This window comes from Egretta garzetta, unplaced genomic scaffold (assembly GCF_000687185.1).
Source record: "Egretta garzetta isolate BGI_Z169 unplaced genomic scaffold, ASM68718v1 scaffold381, whole genome shotgun sequence".
Taxonomy (NCBI): Eukaryota; Metazoa; Chordata; class Aves; order Pelecaniformes; family Ardeidae; genus Egretta; species Egretta garzetta.
In genome coordinates, this window is record NW_009258483.1 from 310,526 (window position 1) to 328,711 (window position 18,186).

At 43.5% G+C, this 18,186-nt stretch overlaps 1 protein-coding gene across 1 annotated transcript in view; it reads right to left on the bottom strand.

Moving 5' to 3' along the window:
* FASN (fatty acid synthase) overlaps nucleotides 1–18,186 on the bottom strand; it is a 48,491-nt gene that overhangs the window by 20,524 nt on the left and 9,781 nt on the right. Inside the window, exons 2-21 of the mRNA XM_009644236.2 lie at nucleotides 17,559–17,705; nucleotides 16,597–16,749; nucleotides 15,112–15,285; nucleotides 14,033–14,233; nucleotides 13,476–13,598; nucleotides 12,693–12,808; nucleotides 12,299–12,433; nucleotides 9,083–9,542; nucleotides 8,541–8,728; nucleotides 7,672–7,861; nucleotides 6,146–6,240; nucleotides 5,593–5,727; nucleotides 5,089–5,292; nucleotides 2,855–2,970; nucleotides 2,206–2,381; nucleotides 1,658–1,849; nucleotides 1,375–1,455; nucleotides 1,099–1,284; nucleotides 602–781; nucleotides 134–337 (exon numbers count right to left, since the gene is read on the bottom strand). Coding sequence (XP_009642531.1) covers nucleotides 134–337; nucleotides 602–781; nucleotides 1,099–1,284; nucleotides 1,375–1,455; nucleotides 1,658–1,849; nucleotides 2,206–2,381; nucleotides 2,855–2,970; nucleotides 5,089–5,292; nucleotides 5,593–5,727; nucleotides 6,146–6,240; nucleotides 7,672–7,861; nucleotides 8,541–8,728; nucleotides 9,083–9,542; nucleotides 12,299–12,433; nucleotides 12,693–12,808; nucleotides 13,476–13,598; nucleotides 14,033–14,233; nucleotides 15,112–15,285; nucleotides 16,597–16,749; nucleotides 17,559–17,685 — 3,436 coding nt within the window. The 5' untranslated portion in view covers nucleotides 17,686–17,705. The remainder of the gene's footprint in view (nucleotides 1–133; nucleotides 338–601; nucleotides 782–1,098; nucleotides 1,285–1,374; nucleotides 1,456–1,657; nucleotides 1,850–2,205; nucleotides 2,382–2,854; nucleotides 2,971–5,088; nucleotides 5,293–5,592; nucleotides 5,728–6,145; nucleotides 6,241–7,671; nucleotides 7,862–8,540; nucleotides 8,729–9,082; nucleotides 9,543–12,298; nucleotides 12,434–12,692; nucleotides 12,809–13,475; nucleotides 13,599–14,032; nucleotides 14,234–15,111; nucleotides 15,286–16,596; nucleotides 16,750–17,558; nucleotides 17,706–18,186) is intronic.

Sequence of the window (18,186 nt, forward strand, 5' to 3'; positions counted from 1 at the left end):
TGCTGAAGTCTTCTACAGAGACCAATGCTTTATTTCTTGGATGTTCTGAAGTAGTATGAACAACTTCCCTCAGACATTTCTATCACGCTCGGTAGATTCCCCTAGTGTGACAAGAAACCAATCCCACTCTTACCTTTGCAGTGCTCCAGATAGTCACGAAGATGGACACTGGAAGACAGACAGTTACTCTCAGTATAGGGCACAAAGCAGAATTTTTCCAGGGTGGGAGGGATCCGTTCCTGTTGTCGTCGTGGTGCCACAGAAGCATGAAGACCATTGATCTGAACACCTCCTGCTGTAACGCTATTAAGACAGCGGTCCACAACAACATCAAAAGCTAAAAGACAGGGGGGGGGAAAAAAAAAAAAAAACAAAACCAAACAAAACCAAAAAAACCAACATGTAAGTTTGCATCAAACACTGCAAGTATTTTATTCAAGGCGATCAGATGAACAGTGCTATGTCACACTGCTACAGAAGCCGCAGAATACCTTGGAGACTAAGAGGGCCCCCCAAGTCCATCCTACTTCCTAAGAAGTCATACATTCATCCACAGAGCAGCCAAAGCAACTGGCAAAAGCCCAAGCATGAGAGACATTACCTTTGACATTCTCCTGGTACTGGCACACCTGCTCTTGATGCAGCACTGGGTCAATACACACGGAGCGAATCCTGGTGGGTAAGCGTAGACTGCGCCCAGTCTCAGTTAAGATTATCATGTGAAGCAGGGTGTCAAGGAAGGTCACCCAGTTCCCATTCCACAGAACTTTCCCTTTGCTTGCTGCAGAAGAAGAGGAAGGGTAAGTCTCACTGTGATTCTGTCATTCAGCAGGTGCCAGAAGTCACTGCTTATCAAATGCAAAGTCTGCTATATGTACCCAGCTTCCCCTGTAAACTCCCAACAGTCAGTCCTACATTGGAGATAACAGCTTTCCCAATGCTCTGTCAGAACACTTGATTGTTCTCCATCATCACACAAAGTATCATTACCGCACAAAGCACAGTCAGGTGGACTGTTAATACAAGTGGAATTAAAAGACCAAATATTCATCATTACAATAAGCATGCTCATCATTCTTCTACAGAAAGTAAATTCACCTTCACTATTGCATTCCAGAACGCCCTGGAAAGCTGGTCCATAATTATATCCACGCAGATGCAGCTCTTGGTAAACATCTTCTTTCAAGAGGCTGGACTTTGAGCTCACGTCTACTTGACTCTGAAAGTCAACCGGCTGGTTGCGGGAGTTCTTCAGAGCAGTGTCTTCTAGGAGGGAAATCTTCCCTGATGGGCACAGTGGCAAGAATAAGTATCATCAGTGTCCATAAATAACAGATTTTAGTAGGACAGCACACACACACTTCCTTCACTTACCACTCACAGCCAGATTCCCATTCCCTGACACCTCAAAGCAGCGAGAAGCAGGCATGACTCTTACTTCCAGCTTTACTGATCCTGCAAGAAACATTGAGCAAGACAGGACTGTGAGGTTATTCACTGCTTGACTGTATGAATTTACTTCTTGGTCAGTCATGTTGCACTATTCTTTCAATTCTTTCTCCTGTGTTCCTCCTCACTTTCCCCTTGCATTTCTTTCCTCTCACTCCCCTCATCTTCATTACACAGTTTTACAGTTGTACCAGCACTCCTCACTCACCGTCTTTGGGAAGGATAGTTGCCTGATGAATTGTGACTTCTTCAAACATAACAGCCATTTGCTCCATAGCCACACCAAGAGACCGTGCCAGAGTTCGCCAAGCCAGTACTAGGTACCCAGTTGCTGGGTAGAGGACTCTGCTATCAATGCAGTGATCAACCAAGTAACGGTCAGGAGAGTCAGGACTCACATCTGTCGAAGAATAAAGAGCAGAATAAAGATAATACAAACACTCTAATAAAGAGGTCTTTTCCCCTCAATGTCTGTAGGGGGTTCTAGTGGTTTCCCCAACTATCCTGCGTGACAACATACAGCTCTTAAAACAACTGTGAGTCTGAATCAAGACAGTTTCTGGTTCTATTCATATTCTTTCATCCCATTTCAAGCAGATCCAGTCTTTTTCATTCTAAACCAAACAAAACATTAAGCTTCACAAGATGGCTTCAAGGATGCTGCTTTGAGTATCCTCGTCCTAGTTTTACAAAAGAAATGCAGAGGTAAAGCAGGAAGAGACAAACAAACAAGAAACCCCAAAGAGGCAAACATACCAATATTGTAGACTGAAGCAGATGAAGCGCCTCTGGAACCTGCCAGAAAGCCTTCAGGTTTTGGAACATTCCAGTCCTGGCTGTGGTCCCATTTGATGTATGGAGAAATAAGGGGTGTTCCCACTGGGACGGGGTATTCCACAAGTGGGAACAAGTTGTTTCCAAGAACATTTATCCTAGGAAGACAAAAAGGATCAAGATGCTGCAGGGGAAGGAAGGGGGCGGGGGGAGAGAATAAAGGGGGGAAAAAATTGACCATAATACTTAGAGGTCAGACAGTAATTGGGCTTGGGCTCCATGTCTAAGGTTTCTCCGGAAGTAGCATGAACACTTAGTGCAGCCAAATTTGCAATTCAAACAGTCTACAAGATGCAAAGTTTATTTCCAAGAGCTCGTTCTAGGTTCCTGGGCCTCTAGAATGGGACTCCTTTGCTTTAAAAGGCACCTTTCCAGCCCAAGCAGTCTCTAACCCAAGGCAACATTTCAAAAGTGAGCATGTTAAATATGTAAAGCACAGCTGTAAACCCCATTTTTTTCCAGGTTTGTTGAAGGAACATTTCAATCTTTGTGAAGATATGCATACTAGAGAAGAGACTTGAATTCTTTCCTAACTGATACCCCACTCACCCTCCTCCCTTAGTCTCCTTACCCAGTTAAATGAATCTTTCCAGTCTGTGTCAGGAAAAACTCCAAATTATTTTTGTGCTCTTTCTTCATCAAAGGAAGAATGGTGCAAGTTGGTTTCAAAGTTCTCCTCAAGATAGCCTGGTCAAGTAGAGTCCACAAGTCATTGGTAGAAGGCATTACTTATTACTTTGTTTCTGAATTTTTCTGTACATATCTCAAACCACTTCTGTTTCCATGCCAAGAGTTCTGTACTAGGTGCTAGAAGGTACACCATTCTAACAGGTAAGAGGAGGAGCAGCACAATACTCTTCCAGCAACCCAAGAAGTTGCATATCTTGTAAACCAGAACATACATAATATTCACAAAATTCTGCCAAAACACAAATCTCCCTTTCCCAAGAAGATTGTCACATAGAAGCAAAAGCTGCACTTCAAGAACTGCAAGATCACCCTCTCAAGCTTCCCACTCAAGGGTGTGCGCACACACATGCACGTGTCCTTAGGCCTTTACTCCCAAGAGCAGACCCCTCTAGTCTGAAGCATCCTAAAGCATTTTCCAAGCAACAGCTATTAACAGCCTTGAACATCTGACCCAACTTTTATCTTCTCTTCAGTTTGATCCTGTCATCTTTATATGGGAGAAATAAGGGGAGGGGAAGAGAAAACCAGAACATTCTCAAACCCAGCTGATGAAGTCTTTAGTCATTTGCATTAGAGTCCAGAATTGTACAAATATTTTAACATGAAGGGTAAAATCTTTTTATACAGAAAAATAAGTGCCTAATTTAAAATCTCTGCTCTGATTCTCCTTTCAAGTCGCTTTCAAAGCATAAATAAGGCTAACATGACATAACAAATATACACTGGATTGGAACTCAGAAGCACTGTATAACTATTAAACTTGACTCACACGTAACTATGATTTTTCTTAGAATCATAGAATTGTTTTGTTTGGAAAAGCCCTTTAAGATCACCAAGCCCAACCATTCCCCTAACCCTGCCATCCCACCATGTCCCTAAGCACCTCGTCTGCCCAGCTTTTAAATCCCCCGGTCGAGGATGGGGACTCGACCACTTCCCTGGGCAGCCCCTTCCAGTGCTTGACAGCCCTTTCACTGAAAAAATTTTTCCCAATGTCCAACCTAAACCTGCCCTGGCACAACTTCAGACCATTTCCCCTTGTCCTATCACCCGTTACCAGGGAGAAGAGACTGACCCCCCTCGGCTCCCCCCTCCTCTCAGGCAGTTGCAGAGGGCGATAAGGGCTCCCCTCAGCCTCCTCTGCTCCAGGCTGAAGACCCCCAGTTCCCTCAGCTGCTCCTCATAAGACTTGTGCTCCAGACCCCTCCCCAGCTTTGATGCTCTCCTCGGGACATCTTCCAGCAACTCAACGCCCCTCTTGTAGCGAGAGACCCAAAACTGAACACAGTTCTTAAGACGTTTCTCCTCTTGCATGCCACAGATCAAACAGAAGAGACCAGTCCTTGAGACTTAAGGGACAGGCACAAGACCACAGCACTGATCTTGTGGAACAAGTGCATCCTACTATACCTCATGTTCTGCATTTGCTAATTTGCTACTATGGAGCTAATTCCACAAAGATCAATTCTTATGGGCTGGGCAGAAAGGAATAATGGTCTGATCATTAGGGGAAAGGAGCTCATGAAGAGAGAAGGTTCCTGTGGTCTCAGACTACTTGGTCTAGGAGAAGAGGAGAAAACACTAGCAGCCACCATGTTCTAAGACAAGAATCTCAAGCCAAATTCAATGTACAGATGGAGATAACAAATTTTCCATAAAGAAGGCCTGTTAGTCTTGAATTTCTGCCCCCCTCCTCAAGTTTTTGCACACAGCCTCCATTAGATCCAAACAACGAAATGCTTTTTTTACTCATTGCACAGTTCAGAGAGCTATCAGGTATCCGAAATGCAAGGCAATGAATAAAGGCAACAATATTGAATGTCTACATGGGGCAGTGGTAGCATGTTGGGATGGGGTTTTTTTAAAGTATTAACATACATCTCCCAAAAAACCCCAACCCAAACAAAAGAAACGTAACCACACCAAAACCCCCACCAAAAACCATCAAGAAAATATTAAAACTGGGAGAGACTCAAAAGTACCAGAGGGAGAAAGCGTTCTCAGAACGTGGAGGGGCAGGGGAGGAAGCAGTATTCCCTAGTCCTCAGACCCTCAATCTCCCTTCTGCAGCAGTGTATCAATATGGCACCATACTGACACGATCAAATACGATACCTGTAAAAGAGCATGTGGAGCTATCTCTACTACAACAGCGTTCTCCGGAATATGCTTCAGACCTTCGTGGAACAGCACTGGATTCACTAGGTTGTTCACATGATATTCTGCAGATGAATTCCTAGCCAGATCACTCTGCCACTGAGATTCAGGGATAGAAGTACTGATCCATCGTGCTGAACGAGGTTTAGGGTGTGGAATGACCTACAGACAGACAAGGAAGAGAGACAGGAGGAAGAGTTACATGTCACAGATAACAGTAAGACAGGCAAAGCCAAGCAGCCCTCCTTTTTCACAGGCCATTTTTCTCAGCTTGATTGCTCAGGATATCCTTCTGCTTGAGCCCATAGGGCTTCACACCTAAGGTCTCACAGAGGTCTACATGCTCTTCAAAAGATCTCCTCCTCCTCCTCCAGGAAGGAGCCCCCTTAAGCTCAACATCACGTACACTCAAATCCAGGTGCACGAGCAGAAGCCACGCGAGCCATAGTTTGGCAACATTACCTTTTTCAGGGCACTGAGCAGCGCTGGTGCAATAGATGCCATGTAATAGGAATGAAATGCAACGCCAGCACTGCGCACCTCCTTCGCAAACACACCATCCTTTTTCAGTTTGGCTACAAACTCATTCACAGAGTCCTAAGAAGAAGAATATAAGTGAACTAAAATAAAAGCTCACAACGTCTTTGGAATCTGTATGAGCCACTGTACTCTCCCCCTGCCCTTCATCACTTGCCACTTAAAGGGAGCCACATCTGGGACAAGGTTATTGCCCTTCTCAGTCTTATAATTTATCACTCATTATGCCCATGGCTATAAGACTATTCAGTATAAGAGATCTTTTGTTATGATCTTACTGAGGCACTAATATCAATTCCTCTCACAGAACATTTGAGTGTTTAAGTTTACACAAAGCACCATGTCCCCTCCCACCACTTTAATCCAGCTCCCTTTTGCAAGCAGCTGAGCTTTAACTCAGCTTCACAGTTTCTTCAAACCAGAACTTCATGGGTCCCACTCACAATTCCGGTATGCCCAGTATCAGTTCCTTACTCACCAGAGGCCCTGAAACAGTGACAGTATCTTCAGAGTTGTGACAGGCTGGTACCACATTTGGAGGACAGCGTTGCTTACATTCGTCCCATGTCAGACCTGCAGAAGGAAGACCTCAGGACAACACAAGTGTTTCGAGCAGCGAGCCTCATAAGGGAGGCAATCTTAACTGCACACTCACTGCACTTAATTCAGCATTTTGCAAAACTGGGAAGGATTCTTAAGAGAAAAACAGACATCCCCCCTTTCCCCAAAAGTGATTCTGCAAAAGCTGAGGATATTTATCTCAGGGCTTTAATGTGACATTTATCACTGTTATAGTGAGCACAAGAACGGAGGACTGAATCTTTGTACCATCCCTCTAAGGGATGGGAGGGTGCACCCACACACTTTCAAAGAAGCTACACAATTGATTGTTTTGTCTCCCTTCCCCGTAGCAATCTGACTAGGACAGGAGAGAGAGAACACGACCTTGACTCACAGAATCAGAGTGCCACAAAATATCCATAGAAATCAACAACTCTAGTGGCTTAAACTGGCTTAACACATGCAGCATCTGGTCATGCATTACACGGGTACAAGTCCCAGGAAGAACTTGAACTCAACATCAGATTATGAAAAACATTTACATGCAGCATTCCAAGCTAAGTTCTGCGATAAGTGTCAGGTAGTTAATGTCACGGAAAAGAAAGCTAAATTAGGTAGGAAGTCCTTTGTGGCATCCGTTAAAGAAAGAAGTCTAGCACTATAACAAGTGATCTAGTCAAACATACTGCATTAGACCTGCAACAGCTTTTCCCTTAAGTGTTTCAGTTCTCAATTGACCACTGTGTTCAATAATTAGAAACAGAAGAACAACAACGCTACCAGTAAGAATTCTATTTTTAAACTTTAAGTCAACATGAAGACAAACTGCTGGGTCCAAAGCTCAAAATTTTCACCCAATAGTGGACAAAACTATATGACTCACAGAAACACTGAGCAAGGCTTGATCAGGAGAAAGCTGCTTCCTAAGTGCCATTAGGCCCCTGTAAATTCTAATGGCATCAAGTGCCACTGGCCCGTTGTCCAATGCGTAATAGTGGCTTACTGGTTTCACGTCTCATTACTCTTGCAGACAATCAGAAATACCTCTCTTTATTTTCTTCAATAATTTAAATATATGTATGTATGTTTTATCAAGAGACAAACCCCCAGTGTCCTAGATTTTCATCTCTCTTTTCAAGGAGATTATTTATCAGGCCTCTGCCATTGGTCACCTGTCAATAAATCTCTCCATTTCCACTTAGTGTTGGTTGGATTACCACAATCCTGCTGTGTTTGAGGTCAGAAGTTACTACCGTTATAATCAACTTCAATATTTAATAACCTGTTCTACATCAGAAGAAAAAGAAGAGGCAACAGTAGCCAAAATTTCACAGGCATGATTGTCTCCACCAACATACTTCAGAGCCCAATTTTATCCCAGTGCCATACAACAGAGATCAAATGTACTTTCCCGTATCACTCCTTCAGTAAGGGTATACCTACCAACAGCAGCCATTCCTCCTGGGGGCAATTTGGCCTCTTTAACACATCGTCCCCGCCAATAAGCGGCAAGAATGGCTTCTTCATGACTTAAGGAGTTATCTGCATAGCCACAAGCTAGTTCTCCCACCGAGTGGCCCAAAATCCCATCAGGCTGCAGACCTGCAGCCTTCAGCAAATCAATCTGGGCAATCTGCAAGGAGAAGCAGAATTAGCTTTTTGCTACAGACATTCTTCTTGGCTTTGCTGCTTCCCCCCGCCCCCAACTGCAGATCCAGCCTCATTTCAAAACAATCCCAAGAATCATTATGTGACACCAATATTGTTCAGGTCTCTCCACTACGTAGCTTTCCACTAAGAAAGTATTTCCAACAACAGGAGGTTGCCAAGAGCGTGGTTGTACAAAGTAAGAGGCAAACCAGATTTCCAAATCACTTTAAAAGCTCTGCCTCTAGTTTATTAAGAAACAACTAATCCCACACTGACACCCAGAATTAAAAGAGACTTAATTTAGCATCATTTAGTTAATTTGCAGAACAAATTTTAGAAGGTATTCTGTGGAACCCTGTTCCTTGGCACAAATGTTTACATAAAACTTGAAACTGCCGTACATACACACACAGATGCACACACAAATCAGTTTAGATCAATACTCATCCAAGAGTCTTGCAAATGGCAGAGCCCAAAACTGTCAAGGGTGCAACCCACTCCCTCCTATCAGAGCGGTATTTGTAACAGCTGCCATTTGCTGATTGCACAAAACAAGCTTCCAGTAATCGGTATAAAGTGATACCGGCCAAACAGACACACTAGCAGAGCATGTTTACGTGGACCGAGTCCACGACCCCCTCCACCAGCCACCTGAGACTTACCTGAATAGCAGCTAGTCCAACGAATGCATGGACAGTATCATCAAATGTGTTCTCATCTGCTTGCAGAAGCAGGTCTGAGACCTTTAGACCTGTGTTCTTCAAGGCCTCATCTGAGCGCAATATAGACTGGCGAAACAAATCCAACTTCATAAGGCTCAGGCCCATACCTTTCCACTGCGTTCCCATGCCTGTAGGATAGGCAAGGAGAAAGTGAGCTTTAGTAATGCTCCATAAAAGGAGTAGACATCACACACTTGCTCTGGCAGTGAAAGAATTCCATCTAAGAGCAAGATGTACATTTCTAACACCCTCCAAATTAGGGACTGCTTTTTATTTTCCTGGACTTTGCTATCATCAGAAGACAGTAAAGTTGGACGGATTAGATAAAACACAGGAAACATGAGTCTCCTAGACATATCACAGGGCTGCAAGATATTTCCTCATGCTGGAGCAGAAAACAACATTAGAGCACAGAACCCAATTGCTCAAGCCCCACATCTACAGAGGAATACAGAAGCCTGGGCCCACTGCTGCACACCTACCTGAGCAGACGTACCAGAGCGGTCTACCGGATGCTCGAACTTGCTGAACCTCTTTTATGTCACTCTCAGTGCCAACTAGTGTGTAGCCTCTGTAGGGCATGGAGGATACAGAAACTGCAGAGATATCACTGAGCAGGCTTACAAATGGGCTGCATCCTCCATGTTTTCTGCTCTCTTGAATTAGTACTTCCACAGCTTCCTCAGTTCTGCCACAAATTTGAACTAGTCTTGGCATGTTACAAGCCTCCAGAGGCTGGCTTTTTTTCTCATTTGGTCTCAGAATGATATGACCATTAACACCTCCAAAGCCAAAAGAGTTGATACCGACAATGCCACCTTTCACTGGTGTTGGTTTACAAACTACCTCCAAAGAGCCATCTTTTAAGCCAGGAATATCTGGATGTGGGGTATTGAAATGAAGATTTGGAGCCCACAGCCCATGTTCCAGAGAGAGAATGACCTGGAAGAAAAAACAAAAAAAAGTCTTCTGTGCGCCACCTTTTCTTGTAACAAACATTCTTTTGTTGTTATCCTTTTATCGTTTTACTATAAATGACCACATAGCAGTGGTCAGCAGTTCTTTTTATATTTGGATAGAGCGACACGTCAGAGAATAGCATTATTAATGTTACTGAGATAGTACCTACTTCACCTAGGCAAATTTTAAGTCCCTACAGCAAGTCAGCGATGAAGGTGAGGGTTTCTAACTGGAAAGTCATGCAGTCTTGCTGGAAAAGCAGCCTGGCTACTAAGAATATGACATCTTTATTCTCCCCTTTCAGATCCCATCCCTTCATCACACTCTGCTTCACCTCTCCCCAGTCACACAGAGCCAAGATATGCTCTTCCTTATCACAGTGAATGCCTCCATTTCTGCCCCTGCTGCAAAAGAGCCAAGCTGAAGCCCTGGTAAAGGAGTTTGCTTGCTGCTTCGCACCCATTTGTTGTCTTCTTGATCCAAAAAAGAAGTAAGAGCAGACTGGTCAGAACTGGCAGAGCCAAGGGGAAGTACAGAAACAGCGCAAGAGTTAGAATAGGTGTGCCAAAAAATCAAGAGCTCCCTTCTCTCAGCAGCATCTCTATGAACAGCCCATGACACCAAGCCCGTACTCCTCTGTGGTGCACATCCAGCAAATCACTGGTCAGTTGCAAAGACTCAGTGCTCTGTATGTTTGGCAGTTCCTTCGTCACCCCAGAGTGGTCAGAGAAACAGATATTGGCTTGGGAACTGTTCTTCCAAGTTGACTATCAGACATGGCAGCCTACCTGGGAGAACAACCAAGCATAAACACATGATTTCAACTCCAGTCAGCGTGTTTAACATTGCAGTGACCCAAGTATTTTCATGCACACTGTCCTACATCTACAGTACCATGCACTATGAACTTGTTGCTTTACAGAGCACACACATTCGTACTTTTCAATCTGCCATGGCTTCTACAAAAGTCAGAGTACAGTGCAGTGAACCTATACCAGAGCTACCAAAGAGCTTTGTCTTGGCTGAGCAGTTCAAAGGTGCAGGTGAGTATTCCCTCCCTTGTCAGAATTTAACTAAAGTGGCCTTGGCAAGCCCTAGTTTCTTTCCTACCTATCCACATAATTAATGGATTCTCTTCAAGTCTGAAATCAGACACTTCCAAGATCTGTCTTCCTAACTGACATCTTGCATATAAGATCATTTTATGGCATTCCAAAAGAAAACATTTACAGAAACTGCAGACTTCTGGAGACAGTTACTGTCTAAGAGAAGAGTGGCCTTGGTGCAGTTTCTGGCTTGGTCTCAAGGACGCCTGATCTGCCATTCTGATTAACTTCCAAATCTTAAAATACCGAGTGCTGCCCAACTTTCAAAGAATCGAGAACAGAGACAGAGCTTCCAATATCCTACCAAAGCTTCAAGTGCCTTCAAGACGTCAGATCTGGAAACAAAACCTAGCACAACTTAACAAAAAGTACAGCAAAAAGATACACTAGCAGGCATGATGGGTGCCAGGGGCTCTTGCCTGCAGCTGGAAGTTCTGATACAAAGTCAAGTGAGAAAATTGATGGGGGGGGGGAAGTGAGAAAACATGGTGTTAGAGAAATCTTCAAAAAGAAATTGTGGCCCTTGTATTTGCAGTTCTGCATCTAAGAAACACAGGGAAACAGTACCTCAAAGTTATGATCCTGTCCTGACAGATCACAGCAGGACTGCACTAAACAAACTGTTTATAACTTACAATGCAATATGGATAGAGAGGTTTATTTTATGACTCAGTTATCATTCCTTCTATGAAGAAGGTATCAGTCTGAGGGATAGAGGTGCTAAAAAAAGTAAATTTTCCTCTACAGAGAGACACTGCTGTCTCCACGATTTATTTGCAAATGAGGCTATTCACAGCAAGTTGTATGTATTCAGGTCACAATAACCACTTTAAAGAGCCTAAAATTCTAGCAGTGACAGGGTACATGACTTCAATTTTAGTGGCTCTAAGGCTGTCAGTAATAGGCTTACAACCAAGTGTGAACATTAGCTAGCTCTCTGCTAAGCAGTTTAGCAGCCAGAGCCAATAGATGATTGTCTGCCTACAGCAGTAGCTAGTAGGCCAGTTGCTAAGACAACCAGTTATTCAAGCTCGTAGCCTCATCCCAAAGAGCTCACCTGGCTTCTTGCCAACACAAGAGAGAAGAGGAAGAGATGATACATCCCTGACAATCAGCCAGAAGGATCAGCTGTTCTTCTGGCACTGAAAGCCCACACTGCCTCTTATCTTTGATCATTGCCAACTACTCCAAACATTTAAATCCCTCTACTCGTACACCCCACAAACCCAAACGACTTACAGCAGAGTTCTGTTGGAAGGTCCAGTGTGAGGACAATCAATAAAGTGATCCCAAAGCCTTTATTCTGAGTAGTCATGCTCCTCTAGAATCCCAGAGGAAGGGGGAACTAAAGTTTTTGTGTGTTCATACACACATTTGTGTGTGCACACAGTGGAGGACCACCTGGGCATTTGTCTCCATCATGCAGAATAGCCACCTGAGCTTTTAAGAGTATTTCCAGGTGAAGCAAGGAGTAGATAATTAATGAGAATCACCTGAGTTCTTATAATTACTAGTGAACATCTTATCCTGAATCCACGCAAATTTTCCTTAAAACCAGACAAACATTAAGAACCCCTATGCACTGTTGTGTTCGCCCCCTCCCCCATTTTTCCCTCTCAAGCCACCCATTACCTTGGCTAGTGCAGCAAGTCCAGAGGCAGGCTCTGGATGACCCATGTTTGACTTGGTTGATCCAATCAACAGCGGCTCTCTCTCACACTGACAGAAGGTATTTACAATCCCATTTACTTCCTGTGGATCTCCAACCTAGTAGGAAGAGAATCAGATCAGCTGTTAGCTAGTGCTTCCAAAACACACCACAAAAGAGAAATCTGAAAGATTTAAGATGTCTGGGCAAAATCCAAAAGTGGTGAAGCAGTACATATTCTGGTAACTCGTAGAAGGGAGAAATATAGATAATTTTGGAAAAAGCAAAGAATAATTTGATGGAAAAGTGTGGCAAGTGATGCAAGGGAAGAAAATAAGGGACAAGAAAATACTCCAAACCCAAAGGGGCCATGCTGACCTTGGTGCCTGTCCCATGAGCTTCAACATACTCCACTTCTCCAGGTTTGATACCGCATTCTCTGTACAAAGAGCTGACCAACTGCTCCTGCATCACTCCAGATGGGAATGTCACACCTACGACCAAAATTGCCATCAACTCCTCTCTCCTATCAGATGCTTCCTGTTCTGATTTTAGCACCCTTTCAACTGCCTGGGGCTACCAGGTCCAAAAAAAACCCCAAACTAGAGAGAGACTTTTTGAGGATTTACACCTATGTTCTTAGCACCAAGCACAATAAGCCTCTCAAGCTCTTTGGAAGAAGAGCAGAGGCACCAGAAATGGACCTAAAGCAGTGAGTTAAGACTAGTGTGGATAGATACTGGTTAACAGATACTAGCAGATGTCTAGATCAAGCAGAATATGTGAAACTTGGCGTCTCCATTATTGGAGAGGGGGAGAAACGGGACAGCAGTAAGGAAGGAGCCTTATAGTCATAACACCATCTACATTTCTACCATCAGTGCAGAAGTTACTGTAGCTGTGTCCCGAGGAAGGCTGAACTATCAACAGGACATTCCTGTTACTTTGTACAGTAGAAACCACCACTTGTCTCCTTCAACTTCCTTACAAAATAGGGTCCTGAACTTTGCGTTACCAAAACAGAAAAAGAAAAAAACCGAAACATAAAAAAATACCTTCATACATCAAAAGAACCACCCCACAACAGCCCATTTCTGATATCAAAGACTCTAGGCTGAACAGTTCTGTAGGTATCTCACTTTTCAGAGGTTCAAGACCTACCTTGCTCCTTAAAGCCATCAGTGTTAATTCCAGCATTGACTATTGTGGCATAGATCCGCTTAGCCATAGATCTCTTGGTCAAAAGAACGACAACAATAGCTTCAGAGCGACAATATCCATTTCCTGAGAGCAGGGAGAGGGGAATGAGTCACTAATCCTGCTCTGCTTTTAATATAGGTGCAAAACACAGTAAGGCCATCTCATTCCTGAGCTGCCACTTATAACAGACTGCTATAAGATTATGACATATCCATTTCTTTAAAATAATTAATGTTCTAGAAAGGCTCTCTGTTCATCACAGATGATGAGTTTCCATCAAGAGACAGCTATTTCCTCTCCCCAATGGCTGAAGAATGAACTGTACAGTTTCATCCCCACAGTTAGTTCTCCAGGTTCAATGGAGCATGAAACAGATCAGCTCCAGGGCATGTTCCTAGGTGCACTGTCTGGGACAACCACGAGGCCAGCTGTTTGCTGCATTACAAGAGTATCTGGTCACAGGCTCCACATTAAGTTTCTCTCATACAACATGACAACCTGTTGTACTAATACCTTACCTGAAGCATCAAAAGCCTTGCAGGCACCATCAGGACTAAGCATACCCAGTTTCAGGAACTGCACAGAAGTGGTCGGTTTCAGCAAAATGTTGACCCCTCCTACTAAGGCCGCGCTGCACTGTCCATGACGAATTGCCTTATAAGCATTTTCCAAAGCAACAAGGCTAGAGGAGCAGGCAGTGTCAACAGTTATGCTTGGTCCTTAGAGAACAGAAAGAGAAACAAAAAAGCTGGGTTTTACTGTTTATTTCCTAGAGTTGCTCTCCAAAGACTACAGGATGGGATCATGAGAGAAACACATTCAAAAAATATTAAGTAAGAGTTGATTCAGAACATAGCAGGTAATCCTGGGAGACAAGAATCACCATCTCTGCCTGCTTACCAGACAACATGGGATGAGAAAGGTGGAAAAAAATTGCAAACCAGTTTGGCTTTAAGGGTATTTTTTAAAATTCCATCTTTGTCTCCATCAAGAGAGATATTGTAGCTTCACAGGCAGGTCTCATCTGTTTCCCAGTTCTCACAAATAAAAATCCCTCCCCCTTCCTGGTGCTACCCTTGCCATTATCTCTGTTCTCTGTTGCTCTTCAGAGCAATCCCTATCCCTCCACTCTTATCTTCATTGCCACATGCAGTTCAAGTCATGTCTGTGCCTTCAATTACACCGTTGTGGTGGCTCTCTCATTTCTTCTGCTTTACTCAAAAAGAGCCAGCCGTTCCAGTCAGTTTGTCTCCAGGCTAGCCGACTTCTACATAGCTTGATACCAAATAACAGTTTGAAGGCAGGAAGGGACTTAGGCCTTTTTATGAAGGCCTCCTGACATCATCGTCTTTCAGGTGAATGCCAGCTACGCCCAGCCACAGCAACTGAGTTACAAAGCCTTATAATGAATCTCATCACACAGTTACAATACATTTTCTCCTTTTCATATGCCTCCTTACAATAGTTGTATGCTATTTTCTCATCCCCAAAGGGTTCTACATCATCATATCCATCCCGCTCCTCTACAGAAACTGTGGTACAATCAATGCTCAAAATGCAATTGCTGATCAGCATTAACAGGTTTGGGGGCACTTACCTTTTAAGTCATAAAAGAAGGAAATCCTGTTAGCAAGCATAGCATGCTGACAGCCAGTCAAAACATATCCCGAAACCTCTTCTGGATCTTGGCTAAGGGCTTCAGCGGCTTCTGACCCACTGGCACCAACCCACACGCCTGTGTCTGTGCCACGGAGGGTGGCCGGATTAATACCTATGAGGATATTGGAAGGTAGATTACAGTAGACAAACTCATAAAGAGGGGCAAATTGAGGAGTTATCAGGTATGCAGGCACCAGTTCATGAAGTACTACTTACTGACCCTTTCTGGCAGGCCTGCAGCATTGTTCCCTTACATATAGTTACCTTTTACCTGTTTCAGTTGCCGACCTTACAAATCTTACTGCAGAGTCCACCAGAACTTTGGTGTTGGCTTCTGGTCAAGAGCATACTGCACCCGGGCAGAGCTTTCCAGCTTAGCTGGGAATTGTTAGAGTCTTGTGTAAAAAAGTCTATGGACTATGAAAGACACAAATGCTGATCAGATAAGCTAACAGCTGACTTCCAGTGCAGAAAAAAGGAGCAGACCTCCCCCAGAAGGGGAGAAAAATCTCAGCACTTGGAATGTCATGTGAGCACACGAGTATCTATCTCTAGCCACAGACAAAGCCCAGATCTGGAGAACAAGACCAAAAGGAAAATTCTTACACACAAAAGCCAGCAATCAGAACAAGAAACAAATCTGCTCTAAAAAACCACATAGCAAGCTCAACTTGCAGCAATCCCTGCTGTTTTTTCTCTGTGCTCCAGGAGTCCTGGAGACAAGCAGAATATTCAGGCCTTTACACTGAGGCTCAGCAGCAGAGGAGCAAGTTTAGTAAGTCAGTACTAGTGAGGTGGTTACAACTTTTTCCTCATGTGCTGCTTATGTTCAGTCATGAAACGGATTAACATAAAGAATAAACTTTTTGGCTCTGTGGATAAGTAACTCAAAAGCTCAAGACCCTGGCAGTGATGGAGGAAAGAGGCTCCTACTTCTGAAAGCACACTTCCCAAGCAAACCTGTTATAGAAGCAGATCGAATGCCACAAATTTTCTATGAACCTGGCCAATAGACCCAAATACATCAGGCCATCTGCCATTCTTTTAGACCACGGATGAGAATTTTGATCAAGTCATCTTCCTTTTGCACTGCAAATATGCCTTTAACAAAAGGATCTATTATGGAATATTAGGGTAGAGCAGAACACACAGAAGCTCTAGAACTGTCGACTGTTTAAGTGTTTCTGTCGTACTGGTTCTACCATATGAGGCAGGTAGAGATTTCCTGGCAGTCAGCATAGATTTCCTAGTTTGAGTTCCAGAGAAAATGGCTTTGTTCTAACCCTCGTACCAGTTCTTTGGTCTCCTCTCTACTGTGATGGCGTTCTCTTGTTCGACATCTCATCACGCAGGTGCATCTCTGCGCCTGCTGCACAGAGACAATACAGTACAGTTCTCCCTCTTCAGTCATTCAGCTGCTTACCTCCATCCAAAATAGCTTCATAAGAAACTTCCAACAGCAAGCGAAGTTGAGGATCCATTGTATGAGCTTGTTTGGGGTGAACCGTGAAAAAAGATGCATCAAATTTGCTTATGTCCTTGAGCTTTCCATTTCTCTTGGGCAGTCCATAAATTCCTGAGAAGAAAAATTCAACAGAGTCACAGAATACATCAGTTTTAAAGCAGCTACCAGCTGAGACAAAGTACAGAATGGCCACAGCTGATTCTTGATTACATGTGAAACTTCATTCCCCTGTTGCAGTATCCAGAGTGCTGCATTAATATCTACCTACCCATCTCACAATCTCATTTGGAAATGAGAACCCTGCATTAATAAAAGCAATAATTTTTAAAACTCTCCTGGATATAGATGTCTTTTGCTGCTATCTAGTTTAAGCATCTTTGCTTTGGCAAGTTGTACCAAGCACCTAACCAGAATCCAAATCAGTGATTCCAGTCAGTCACCAGCTACAAGGAAAACAAAAGCTACTTTTCACTTCTGCCAATCACTAGCTCCAATTGGACAGACATGTGCCAAACACTTCAGAAAGAAAATCAGACAGAAAAGAACATTGTAAAGAGCCATAAATCACAGGACTGGAGTCCCTGTGCTACTTCTGAACCCAGAAAAATGACAGACTTGTCTTACTGCCACAGCTATCAACAGCAGGTACAGGATTCATGTTGCCTAGCTGCTCTGTCAGAGTGTTCTTTTATTTGAGAGTAAGCTACATATTTATAAGCTACTACTGCATGGGACATGACATTGTAAAATGGATTGCGTTAGACCTTCATAGAAGTGTTCTGTTCCTGAATTTCTTGATGATGTATTAGAAGTTAATTCAGATGCTCTGGCAGGGTTTTGCATCTGATAAATCCTTTCCTTTCATGGGATAATTGCATCTAGAACTCAGGGCTCCAAAAGGAGAGACAATAAGCACTCACCTGGTTTCCACCTCCGATCATCCTCTGTCACCATATCAACTCCATTAAGCAGGTTCTCCCAAAACTCTTGCAAGTTCTCTGATTCTGGCAGCTTTCCTGCTATGCCTGCAATCACCACGTCCTCCATCTTTTAACTTCTCCCTGTTGCTGAGATCCAGAAAGCAGTAAGACTAGTAAAATTTCACATGGAGAAGGAGAGTATATGTGTTTCTTGTCTTCCTGACATGTTGTGACAAAGAAGCGTATTTGCAGAAGAAACACCCACACGGGAACAGCCCATGAAGTCTCTACTACAAAAAGACATCCCAACTAATCAAGTGGACCGTAAGATCCACGGGGACAATGAGGATGAGAAAACTGATCCTGAAGGAGTGTCAGGCTCTGAGAACCACCAGTTTATACATGACAACTAGAAAATGAACAGGTCTGGCGCTACCAAATGCAGAGCCTCTGTGAAGTCATCAGAGAAGGAAGATTAACATGCTGGAGCAGAGGTGGGTGGAGAAATTATGAAATAACATATAGTAAAATACATAATTACAAGGCAAACCTAACAGGTAGCAAAACAAGTTCTACGATCACTACAAAGTTAAATGCTAACTTAAGAATCAATAATCAGAAAGTTTGT